The sequence below is a fragment of the Pan paniscus genome, chromosome 2 (genome assembly GCF_029289425.2).
Source record: "Pan paniscus chromosome 2, NHGRI_mPanPan1-v2.0_pri, whole genome shotgun sequence".
Lineage (NCBI taxonomy): Eukaryota > Metazoa > Chordata > Mammalia > Primates > Hominidae > Pan > Pan paniscus.
This window is the reverse complement of record NC_085926.1, coordinates 36,405,092-36,418,145: the sequence shown is the minus strand read 5'-3', so window position 1 is coordinate 36,418,145 and position 13,054 is coordinate 36,405,092. Positions and strand designations below refer to the sequence as shown.

The 13,054-nt window shown below is 43.0% G+C and overlaps 1 protein-coding gene across 3 annotated transcripts in view; it reads right to left on the bottom strand.

Annotated features, from left to right (window-relative positions):
- Window positions 1-13,054, bottom strand: part of STAC (SH3 and cysteine rich domain) — a 172,589-nt gene that overhangs the window by 97,415 nt on the left and 62,120 nt on the right. For 2 of the 3 annotated variants that reach the window (XM_003826119.4, XM_003826118.5), the window contains exon 2: window positions 11,918-12,194. In XM_003826119.4, the coding sequence (XP_003826167.1) occupies window positions 11,918-12,194 (277 nt within the window). The remainder of the gene's footprint in view (window positions 1-11,917; window positions 12,195-13,054) is intronic. The other variant, XM_055109641.2, reaches the window with a different exon arrangement.

Genomic DNA, 13,054 nt, shown 5'->3' with positions numbered 1-13,054 from the left:
TATTCCTGTGGATTCCTAGCCTTTACACACAGAAGTAAGAATGAGTCAAAAGGCAGGCAGCCTCTCAACTTTGTCTGTCATGGCTTGGTCTGAACCTTAGGCAGGAAGGCAGGAATCAGCAATATCACAGGCAGGAAAAGGCTTTGCAGCTTCAAGTAAAGAAAACTCTTAAGTGCATCCAGGATTCATTGCTGTGTCTACTTTCTGTCCACCTCAAACTTCACCAAAACTCCACCTCAGATAATTTCTCCTCCTGTCCTTCTGACCTGGGCAATATTTCTATTTCTTCCTAGATGGAACAGGGATAAAATATATGAAACACAACTTGTCTCAGAAGAACGTGAAAATATGTATTCAGAATATATGTGCTGTGATATTACTAAATAGTGTCAATTTGGTGAACTCTAGGGAATGACTAAAAATATAACAAAAGACCACCTTGAATGATCAGACACTCTCCCCTTTCTGGTCTATTATTTAGTCACTGAAAATATGTTTCTGTGGGTCACTTCTTTCTGCTAAGGTATGATCTGAAAAGGCTCCTACAATACAAGTCTCTTTTTAGGGGCAGGAAAAACATTACTTTCCTGAAAGATCATCTCTACACAGTGGTTCAAGAAATCACCAAAGCACTTGCAAACATCATGAGCTGTAATTTGAGAGAGACAGCCTCTTTCCTTTGGCTGACTTAAAAAATATTCCCCCCTCCCTGAATTTGATCATATAAGACTTCAATTACTATTAATAGTAAAATAAACAGTTTACAGGAAGGAAGGTCTGTATTTTTTTTCTTACACTGATCAGATACAAGCAGTGTCTGACAACTTGGCAAATTTTTATTTTCTGGAAAGTTGTATGCATATGAAGACGTTCTCTTGCCACTTGGTCCCTTTCTCATTCTTAATAGTCATGAGATGTTTAAGGATGGAGTGGAGAGGGGAGATAGTATCCATGTCTTTCTAAGATTAGCATATATGTGTGTCTGGAATTGGTGGGTTCTTGGTCTCACTGACTTCAAGAATGAAGCCGCGGACCCTTGCGGTGAGTGTTACAGTTCTTAATGGCGGCGTGTCCGGAGTTTGTTCCTTCTGATGTTCGGATGTGTTCAGAGTTTCTTCCTTCTGGTGGGTTCGTGGTCTCGCTGGCTCAGGAGTGAAGCTGCAGACGTTCGTGGTAAGTGTTACAGCTCTTAAGGCGACGCGTCTGGAGTTGTTCCTTCCTCCCGGTGGGCTCGTGGTCTTGCTGGCTTCAAGAGAGAAGCTGCAGACCTTTGCAGTGAGTGTTACAGCTCATAAAGGCAGTGTGGACCCAAAGAGTTAGCTGTAGCAAGATTTATTGCAAAGAGTGAAAGAACAAAGCTTCCACAGTGTGGAAGGGGACCCCAGCGGGTTGCCACTGCTGGCTAGGGCAGCCTGCTTTTATTCTCTTATTTGGCCCCACCCACATCCTGCTGATTGGTAGAGCCCAGAGGGTCTGTTTTGAAAGGGCGCTGATTGGTGTGTTTACAATCCCTGAGCTAGAGACAAAGGTTCTCCACGTCCCCACCAGATTAGCTAGATACAGAGTGTGGACACAAAGGTTCTCCCAGTCCCCACCAGAGTAGCTAGATACAGAGTGTCAATTGGTGCATTCACAAACCCTGAGCTAGACACAGGGTGCTGATTGGTGTGTTTACAAACCTTGAGCTAGATACAGAGTGCCGATCGGTGTGTTTACAATCCCCTAGCCAGACCTAAAGGTTCTCCACGTCCCCACCAGACTCAGGAGCCCAGCTGACTTCACCTAGTGGATCCCGCACCGGGGCTGCAGGTGGAGCTGCCTGCAAGTCCCGCGCCCTGCGCCCGCACTTCTCAGCCCTTGGGTGGTCGATGGGATTGGGCGCCGTGGAGCAGGGGGCGGCGCTCGTCAGGGAGGCTCCGGCCGCACAGGAACCCACGGAGGGGGTGGGAGGCTCAGGCATGGCGGGCTGTAGGTCCCCAGCCCTGCCCCGCGGGAAGGCAGCTAAGGCCCCGCGAGAAATTGAGCACAGCAGCTGCTGGCCCAGGTGCTAAGACCCTCACTGCCGGGGGCCGGTGGGGCCGGCCGGCCGCTCCGAGCGCGGGGTCTGCCAAGCCCACGCCCACCCGGAACTCACGCTGGCCCGCAAGCACGCGCGCAGCCCCGGTTCCCGCCCACGCCTCTCCCTCCACACCTCGCGGCAAGCTGAGGGAGCTGGCTCCGGCCTCGGCCAGCCCAGAATGGGGCCCCCACAGTGCATCGGCGGGCTGAAGGGCTCCTCAAGTGCCGCCAAAGTGGGAGCCCAGGCAGAGGAGGCGCCGGGAGCGAGCAAGGGCTGTGAGGACTGCCAGCACGCTGTCACCTCTCATATGCATAGTAAGAAAAACAGATTTAGAGAAATATGTGGTAGTACGATGACCAAAGTCATTGAGATAAACTAGACTCCAACAGTTCCTTTGGCTTCCCAACTTCCACAAACTGATACCCAAAATGGGGTTCAGATGTCCTCCCATTAGCAATTTGGCTTTAGGACATTCCGGTCTGATCACCTGGATAGGGGTCTGGGTGGGATGGCCTTGGAAGGCCAGGGAGAGCACCAGAAGGCTTGTTGAGCCCACCTTGCCCACCTACAACTGAAGAGTCAGTCATGGAAGGAGGCCCCACAGGCCTTCGGCTTATAGTGGCAGGGGCTCCTCCTTTCTGCCACTTTCTAGGTAATGTCTATTCCCCTTTCCTTTGCTACTTCCCAGTCTCTCACTTGAATTTATGATGATGTCAGACTTGGTGTTCCCAGATATCAGTATAGGGCCCCTCACACAGTTGGTGCTTAGTCCATGTGTGATGGATAAATGATTATTTAAGTTATCTGCAATTCTACCTTCTTAATTCTTGGTATTTTGCCTTATGTATCATAAAAATGATCATAACCATATTTCTAATGATAATATTTCTTGCTGGTTGAACACTCATTCACTCACTTAACAAATTCATATTGGCCAACTATTAAATAGGTCCCGGGCTTAGTGCTAAGGACACTCCAGAGAACACAGAGAACACAGCACACCATGGTGTCTGCCCTCTGGAATTTATGTTGTCACATTTGCGATGTGCCAGTCTATGTGACTGCATTACACAACCTGTCTCCTTTACCCCTTTAGACAATGCCATAAGGAAAGACATGCCTTGAAAGGTTATACTATATTAAACAAAAGGCAATTATAAATAGCATCTGCTTTTGGTTGGCAATAAAATACAAGAGAATCAGATAGTATGATAAAGGAATCAAAAGAAGAAATTTTAAAAATATGCTGAAATGATGTGTGGGGTATAGGGAAGCAAAAAATAAAATTTCACAATCCAAATCCTTCTTAGAGGCAGTGAAGGACAGACCTGATACTGCAGCTGATTTAATTGCTAACATAAAGCAGCAGTGCCCAGGTCTTTAGGTTTTATAGACTAATATAAAAGGCAAGAATGTGCTAGTAACTTCAGTGAGAGCAAAGCAGACAGGGAAACAATGCTAAAGAGTGGGTCTGAATAAAGCTAGCAGAAAGCCCTGAGTTAACCTCTGCTCACCAATCTGCCCCCACCTGCAAGAGACTCATTAGCTAAACAAGTGGGATCCATCACAATTTGCTCCCTTATGTATTTGCTACTCACGTTTTCTTCTTGAAAAAATATTACTGAAAATAAACTTTGAACAACTGAGAAACAAAACAAAGAGCTTAAGAAAAGGGAAGTTAAGTACAGCTAGAAGAGAAGATTTGAAATATTCCCAACACAAAGAAATGATGAATGTTTGAAGTGATGGATAACTTAAATATCCTGATTTGATCATTAAACACTGTATGCATGTATCAAAATAACACATGTAACTCATAAATAGGTACAATTATTATGTATCAATGAAAAGGAAAGAAAAGAAGAAAAAGAATTGGGAAGTTATATAGTAATAGAATAGAATGGTGGTGAATATTGAAACTGGTTAAAGCTAGAAATATCTAACAAGATGTATAAATCTTGTTATAAAATTTGTATATATCTTAAGATTATTCTCAATCAAAAGTATGAATTATAAAACACTGAAATAACAATAAAAATCTGAATTGATTTTTAAAATCTGGATTAATCTGCAAAAACAGGAAGGAGAAATACTGTTGCTAGGGAGGTGGGAGTTGAGATGAAAAGTTTGGTAAATTTATCTGAAATCATAGGGGAACAAAATACCATATTTATTTTTACTTTTTAATAATTTGAGAAATGTAGAATAAAGAATGTTTTTTGAAACTCTCAGAGGTAATTATTAGCAGAAGAACATATTATATATCTGCCGAAAGATGAGAAGCTATTAAAAAGAAAGAACACAGAAACCATATGTGAAACACAGTACACACACACAAAATTGAAGGAAACACAAGCTAGAAAGCATGTAAATCATAAGACAGAAGGAAGGCCAAATATTTCACTCATGACAAGAAATGCAAATCCTCTTCTGTTTGAGAATAAAAATTCAGGTTGGGCAAAAAAGAAATCTAAAAACAAATTCTGTTTATTTTCAAAAGAAGCACTTACAGAACATGACAAAAAAGGCTGAGTGTAAATGTAGATAAAGGCCTATCAAACAAACATAAAAAAAACTAAGGTGGAAATATTATTATTAAAGTAGAGTTAATGACAGAAGCTTTAAATGGGATGAGATGCTACTGACCGGGTGCAGTGGCTCACACCTGTAATCCCAGGACTTTGGGAGGCCGAGGTAGGTGGATCACCCGAGTTTGGGAGTTCGAAACCAGCCTGGCCAACATGGTGAAACCCATCTCTACTAAAAATACAAAAGTTAGCCAGGCGTGGTGGCGGGCACCTGTAATCCCAGCTGCTCGGGAGGCTGAGGCAGGAGAATCGCTTGAACCTGGAAGGTGGAGGTTGCAGTGAGCCAAGATTGTGCCACTGCACTCCAGCCTGGGTGACAGAGCGAGACTCTGGATAGGATGCCATTTTATTTGGGTATGGATATAATTCACAATGAAGATATCCCTATTATGACCTTTGTGCACCAAGTATCTTTGCATTAAAATATGCAACACAAAGGAGAAATCAAGAGAAAGATGACAGATGAGGGAAGAGGGTCTCTGTGTCAGGCTGCCTTTTAGGCAGGCTGGAGCCTTGATATACTTGGGAGTGACTTTTAGAAAAATCAGAAAATGTTTCCATGTTGTTCTTCTATTTTTGCTTAAGTTTGCTTCTATTTCTGTTGTTTTTATTTGAAGGCAAACTATTTTTTTTTCCCATTTACTAATGACTGTTTTAAAAATACTCACTGTGTGCCAGGTGTATGCTGTGTAGCTTCAGTGGGAATAGGCACATAAATTAGAGCTGGCTGTATCTTCAAGGAGCTTACCAAAGTCTACACTGTCAATAACATGGAAATTCAGAGAAAATAAGTGATCACCATAGAACTGCAGAAAGCATTTTAATTGGGTCTTGATAGATGTAGGACTGGATTGATAGAAAAATAGAGTAGGAAGGAAGGGCATTCAGATGTTCCAGTAGGAAGAGCCAAATGGCTAAAAATGGGCCCAGAAAATAGTATTAGGACATTCCATGGAGAAGTGAATACTTGTGGGAGAGCAGTGGGAAATATGGTAACAAGAGCAGGCCTCCTCACTTCCTCTTGTCCTGTCTTCTCTTTTGATGGCAGCTCAAGGATTTTTTAAGATGACACGCAATGCTCCAGAGCACAACAGTATCCCCTAAAGAGTGTCACTTACATTTCTGTTTGAGACTCTAGGATACGTCCTCCTTGAAGTCTACCAGCATCAATTTTTGCTCAATCTTTGCTGGAAGGATTGTGGTTTACTGTTTCATTTAAGTAATTTTCAATGAGAGATTTCTTAAAATACACAGTACTTGGCAGCAGGCATAAAATTTCAGAAAAATAATAGCAGACACTAACTTAAAAGTATGTTGTGCTTTTTTTAGTTGAAAGGTGCTGTGTACAAGCCACATGTTCATGTGTGTCATTTATAATTAATAATCTCTGTGAGAACACTGGATGGACCTTATATTGAAGTCTTAACAACTCTTTAATGAATCTGCCCTTGCGAGTGTTAGAAATTCTCTCTGAATTATGTATATTAAGGAGATACATGCCAAATTGTGTTCAATAGCAGCCAAATGGAATTACGGAAAAGTAGCTGTTGATAGAGAACTCCTTAGTTACAATCCATTTGCCCCACTGCCTCTGTTCTCCACTGAGAACACCTGGGTTGTTTTCAGGATGGCAGGACTTCAAAATGCTAATGTGTGCTGTGAATATCCAAAGGGGGTAGGCTAGACAGCATTTTCCAAGCACATAGTTTATCCCCTCCTCTAATCCACAGAGCCTACATCTTCTTTCTTAATTTTTTTTAAGAGATGAAGTCTCACTCTGTTGCCCAGGCTGGAGTGCAGTGGTGTGATCATAGCTCATCGTAGCCTCGAACTCCTGTGCTCAAGTGATCCTTCTGCCTTAGCCTCCTGAATAGCTGAGACTACAGATGTGTGCTACTATGCCTGGCTAACTTTATTCTATTTAATTTTACTCATTTTATTTTATTTTTTAGAGACTGGGTCGGGAGTGGGGGGGGGGGGGTTCACTGTTTTGCCCAGGCTGGTCTTAAGCTCCTAGCCTCAAGCTATCCTCTTACCTTACCCTTCCCAGTAGCTGAGATTACAGGTGCAAGCTACTGTGCCAGTGGAGCCTACTTCTGAAACTGCTTTAAGAAACTCCTCTTTTTAGTGTTTTGAACTCTGCCTCACAGTATCATCTGTCATTTTGCACTTGGGACTCCAAGTGAGTTTAAATGTTCTTCCAGATGAGATCTTTTCAACTATTTGAAGGTAACAGTTTTCAAAGTCTTTTCCAGGCCAAACATTGCCACCTCCTGCAAACATTCCTTATCTGCTGGGTCACCATCTCCTTAGCATGACTATGTTCCAGCTTTACTTATTTTCACTTAAAATTCCGTGACCAGGCTGGGTGCGGTGGCTCATGCCTATAATTCAAGCACTGTGGGAGGCCGAGGTGGGCAGATCACTTGAGGTCAGGAGTTCAAGACCAGCCTGGCCAACATGCGAAACCCCGTCTCTACTAAAAATACAAAAATTAGCCAGGGACAGTGGCACCTGCCTGTAATCCCAGCTACTTGGGAGGCTGAGGCAGGAGAATTGCTTGAACCCAGGAGACGGAGGTTGCAGTGAGCTGAGATTGCACCATTGCACTCCAGCCTGGGCGACAGAGCAAGACTCCATCTCAAATAAATAAATAAAGTAAAATAAAGTAAAATAAAATAAAATAAAATAAAATAAAATAAAATAAAATAAAGTAAAAATAAAATAAAATAAAATAAAATAAAATTCTGTGACCATAATTAGTAGGATTCTTTCAAGTGGGCTGAATGTGCAAAGAAGAGGAAGGAACTATTTGCATCTGTTGGACCAGACATTACACTGCATTTTTTGTCCTGTAGTAGTAAAGTAGCAGCAAAGTTCTGGACACCAGAGATTAATAATTGCACTGGGCAAACTACTGAGTTCTGGGTGCTGCATTTTAAAATGGAAACACACTATGGCCCAAAGGAGAGGATCTATGTGAAACACTAAAAATAAAAGTTTTAGAGAGCATTTGTATTTTATTATTTACAAGCTGTACACCTCCTAAAACAACTTCAATTAAATGATGGACAGAACCTCAGAGATTCAATTTCATTCTAAGAATGCCCAGAGTTGACATTTACTTTTTAATATTCCCCTTGATCTTTGTTTGGCCTTCCTTGCCAAGAGACAACTTCACTGATGAGCAAACATTGCTTTGTCTTTTTAGTTCAATGTCTTTGTGTATGTGTGTGTGTGTGTGTGTATGTGTGTGTGTGTGTGTGGTGTGTATACATATATATAGTTTTTCCATTCAAGGTTTGATGGCTTATGGCTTTGTTGAGCAATGGGATGAGGTCAGAATAGGTCAGAAAACAACCTAATGGTCAAACAACAGCCCAGCAGGAAGGTCTGGGACTCAGTGTAATGTAGTATTTTCTCATGATATATTATTCATTATAATGGCAATATAATGTTTTAGGTACAGCAATTGCAAGGTTCATCTGCATTTTAAATTTGTTCCTAGTGGGGAGTGTTTTATACTTCATCTTGTAGCATTAAAGTATGTTCACAGATATAGTGTACCCTTGTCCTGATCTTATTTACCATTCTAGTGCTGTGAGTGTTGGCAGCCAATGACTCACAGATGCCCCCTTTTTTTTTCCAGGGAGCTGTCCTTGGCCAAGAGGGATGCTCCTTGCCTGGAATGCTGCACTCTCACTACTTCCTGGGGGCAGACATAGCCAATGACTGAGGGACAGAAATGTACAAAGGCTAGTCCTTTGTCTGAAGGTAGGACCACTCGGTGGAATCAGTCTGAAGCAGATTCCAGCTGAGACCACACCCTTGCTTAGCTACTTCGCCTGCCTCTCCTGCTTCTTTGACTCTCCTTCTGCTGAGGGCACTCCCGACAACAAATCCCTTTCATAAGACACCCCATCTCAGGCCCTGCTTCTAGGGATGCTTTCCTAAGACATTGTCATTATTATTTCCCCCAATGGATGCTGTTATGGAAGTGAATGATTCTTTGTGTAGCAACTGTATAAAGAAACTTGAAATTTTAGGCAATGAAATTCCTTTTTTGAAATATCTGTTTAGGAAATACGACTCCATTTAATATGCTGTGTCTTCTAAGTGAATTTCAATTAAAAACATTTAGTTAATTTAAAAATAGTTTTTGAAACAAGATATCTGGCAATAAACAGAATGGAGTCCCTTAGAAACATCTCCTTATTTGATGAAGTAGACTCATGCATTGAGTTAGTTATATTAATAGTACATGTTGACTTGTTGAAGTCTTTGAAATTTCAGTGAGATGCAGATTATCACACATATTTAATGCTTTCCTGAAATGAGTCATTGTAGACAGTTAATTCAATGTAAGATAGAATGCCATAAATGGAATACATTTAGGTGATACACAGTGAAGCTGAGTTCTCCCACCCCTAACTGATTGTCAAGGCCTAAGAGTGGATCTGCTTGGTGGAGGAAGTATGTTCCTCTAGCCAAGTACAAGAGACAGCTCAGAATTCTCTTAGACTAAGACTCAGTATGGAGTCCTGGTGACTCAAAGGCAGGGGCATTCAGCATTGAAGCTGACAGACACACCTAACTGCCTATTTCTCTCATGTCTCCATGAAGAGCTGGGTTGAGCATCTTTGGCTTGCTTAGGTGACCAAAGTTTCTGGGAAGGGATAGCTTAAGAGATGATCATAAAGGGTAGCAATGTGTTGAAGGCAAGGTTAGGTTAGCTGGAGGGCATGCCACGGTGCCTGCTTAACACAACAGGTCTGAGAGCCTGGTAAGTAGCAGTTTCAGGCATCAAGTCCAAGGGCAAGGGCCTAGCTGGCAATAAGAAGCTAAGGAAATTAGAAATGGATGGGCACTGGATGAGACTGGGGTCCTGGTCTACTTTTATTGATCAGGGATCTTATGGCAAGGGTGTGGCCTTTCCATCTTCAAGGCACAGGTGTTGGGAAGGCGCAAATGTGAGTCCTTGTAAACTGAACTGTGAGTGTACACGGAGGGTGTCAGGTTCATTTTATTTTTAAAGAAGTATCTGTCAGCTGGAAAGTGCACAGATGAGGTTTGATTCTTCTTGGCTATCATTATACAGCCTTTGGTTCCCAGTAGAAAGGAAAAAACAAACAGCTTTAATATCTTTTCTGAGATGTCATTCTAAGGGGATAATAGCAGGTAGTCTTTCCCTAAAATCTAGAATATGAGGATAACGTGTGGCTTGAAGGAAAGAAATCTTTAGGTAATCTATGTGGAGACAGAATGCTATGTCTGAAGGGTCAAGAAAGCGAGAGAGGCAGATCAATTGTGCTCCATTATCAGATAATTAAAATACCCTATTTATCGTTTTAGGAAGTTAGAGCATACACCAGCCCCTACTTCATCTCCATTTCTTTTCCTCTTCTCACCTCCTTCCTCCCGCCTTTTCTTTCTCTCCCTTTCCCTTCTGCTCCATATCCCCTTTCTAAACCCCTTTGTTCTTTCCTGAAAGGAGCCTAATATTTGGTTTATTTTGTTTCTGTCCTTGAAAAGAGCAGTGAGACTTGTTGATTCTTTTTTTTTCTTTCTTTATAAAGATAAAATGGCAGCTGCAATGTAAATTTATTTCTGACAAGAGAAAAGTGCAGTGCAACTCTCTTTAGCATAGGACATTTTTTTTAGTGATATTCAAAATAGAGTCTTTCAAAATTGTTGTTGTACTTGAGATGTACCTAGAATCCTCTTTAGGGTAATGACTATGACATTCCTCAGAGGTGAACTCATTTCTGTTACTCATTTTTAAAAACACATCCTCTGTCTTTTCACACTCATCACAATGAGATCTAAAATAGAGGCTCATCATCACCTATTTAAGGGTTATTTATGAATAACACTGCCTTGAAAAGGCCTGGTGGAAATGTGTGTGGAAATTGAAAGTGACACAGATTCAGAAGCCAGGCAGGCACAGAAACTGTTAGAGGCTGAAGTGTCTGAAGTATTGTTGAGCATGAGACGTGATGAGACCCTCCACCGCCCCCGGCCCAGCAACCCCAAGCTGACAGTCAGATGCTAGGCATTAAGTCCATATGGAGATGTGAAGTAGAAGGGTGGGAGCTCCAAGACTTAGCAGACTCTACCAAACAAAGAAAGATCAGTAATCCAGAGAGCATCCTAAATGGTAGATTACATATTGAGCCCATTTTCCACCCCTCCCTGTATCCAAGCCCTTTGTCAGGTGGCTTGCAGTCCTTGCTACTAGAGACGGCAGGTGGGGGCTAGGGGGTTGCCCCTGTCTTGACTAAGGATTTGGCCACATAACTTAATTCAGCTAACGAAATGCCAGTAGACTAAGTCACAGTGTGCCACCTCCGGCCCAAGGCCTTAAGAGGCTTTGCATGCTCCCAGTTGTCCTCGCCATGAGAAGCGCATGATGTGACTAGCCCACTGGTTCAAGGAGAGAGCAGGAGATAAGGAGTAGAGAGAAGATGCAATAACAAAGCTGAGTCTGGATCAGCCAAATCTCAGCTGATCTGAAGATGCCTGAGTGAGAGTAAAACATGGCCATTTTTAAAGAACTTCTAAACTTTTCAGCACTTTAAAACTACTTTTTAGGGTGGCTTTTAGGCAACTTTCTGGTGGAAATCTTTGACCGATACAAGCACTGTTCCTAAATGTGGCCATTTAAAAGAAGAAAATGAGTCATAGGGACTAGACCGTGAGAACATGAGTACATAAAGGTTTTCTGAAAACAAGAACAAGCCTTGTGTGTGATTGTAAGAGGGGTTAATATTGCCCACCATTTTGAATATCCTACCCCTTAACTGAGCCTTGGCAAAGGGTAAGGAGAACTGCAGAACCCTGACTTCCAGGCCATATTGGATGTCACTGATATGACCATGCACATATGACAGACATCGGCTTTTTTTGGGGGAAGCAACAAGCATTCCAGGTCTCACTTGTTGCCCATATACAGTGACAGGCTGATGCAGGTGTTCAAAGACCCAGACCTCGAGCCTCAATGCAAGAACACGCTAAAGGGCTTTAGGGATCTACAGGGGATCAGCTGAAGTCCTGATTACAACTATATCACAACCCAACTTCTCCCACTATCCAGTGCTGCTTCCCTTACCTTCTCACAAATATTGTTCCCCAAAGCACTCCTGAATGATCTTCCCACATGTAAATCTCTGAGGCCTAGCATCTGTCCGTAGGTACCTGGACCCGTGGCACACCACTCTCACTCAGCTTTCCGGGGGTGCTGGGATCTGGAGAAAGGGGTGGGAGGCCTTACCCACTATCATGTGGTTGCAGACATCACAGAAAGTGGGCTTCTTGAAGATGTATTCCTGAAAGGCATGAGCCTTGCCACCTGGATGCAGGCCAGCCCTGGCAGGTGTGGACGTCAGGCTTCCTGGAGCAGGGAGTGGGCTAGAGCTGGGGCTGATCTCAGCCACCATGTGTGCTTGCAGTTTCATGTCTTCGCTGTTGGTTCGCTGGAAGAAGTTGTCAGCACTTTTGCTCCGTAAACTCTTGGTCTTGAAAGAAAGTGATCGTTTTAGTTTCTGGAGCTGCAATGCAATGACAGAACAGTCTCTCTTACGATCAATGGATCAAGCAGACCTAGGCTGTGGGGGTAAGGTCTGCTGTGTGCACTACACAGTCCCCACTGACACCCTCAGTCTTGAGGAGGCTCATAAATGTCCCTGTGTGGGTGGGGTGATGGCAGTGCCTAGTAAAGAGGGAATTTCCCCCGCCCCTGCCACTAAGGCAGATGAGCAGAAAGAGGTCCGATTTTGCCTTTGATTCTGCCCCTGCTCCTCCTCCCCTGCCTCCTTAAAGTCCTACCAGTGTGCTGTCAAAGTGTCCCACCACATTGGATTTTGATATAATTTGCCTTTTGAATTTGAATCATTGGAAATATTAAGTATACAAACTCATGGGCTCAAAGGCTACATGTGTAAAGCTGGCCTTTCTCTCTTATGATCACTTAACAGCCACTTGTCTCTGCACACAGCAAAGCAGAAGAGTCTATTGTCTGGCTCAAAATCAATCTCGCTAAACTATCCACAGGACACAAACCAGGAACTCTCAAGTCTGCTTGGGTCTGAAGCATATGGATAAGTAACCTCTGTGTGTGTGTGTGTCTGTGTGTGTGTGTGTGTGTGTGTGTGTGTGTGTGTGTAGGACATAGGACATATTGTATTATCCTTTTGACTTTATCTGCTCTTCCTGCTGCCCTCCCTCTTGTTTTGGCCATGACAAACTAGACCATTTCTCCTTTGCCTCTGGGACTTACAAAAAAGCACCAAAACAGGTTTGGAAAAGCACAAGATTCTGGCAGGTCTGGGTTTGAGTTTAATCTACCCCTCTATTCTGGCTCCAGGAACTGGAAGATTCTGGACTCTGATGACAGCTTGCACCATGGTGC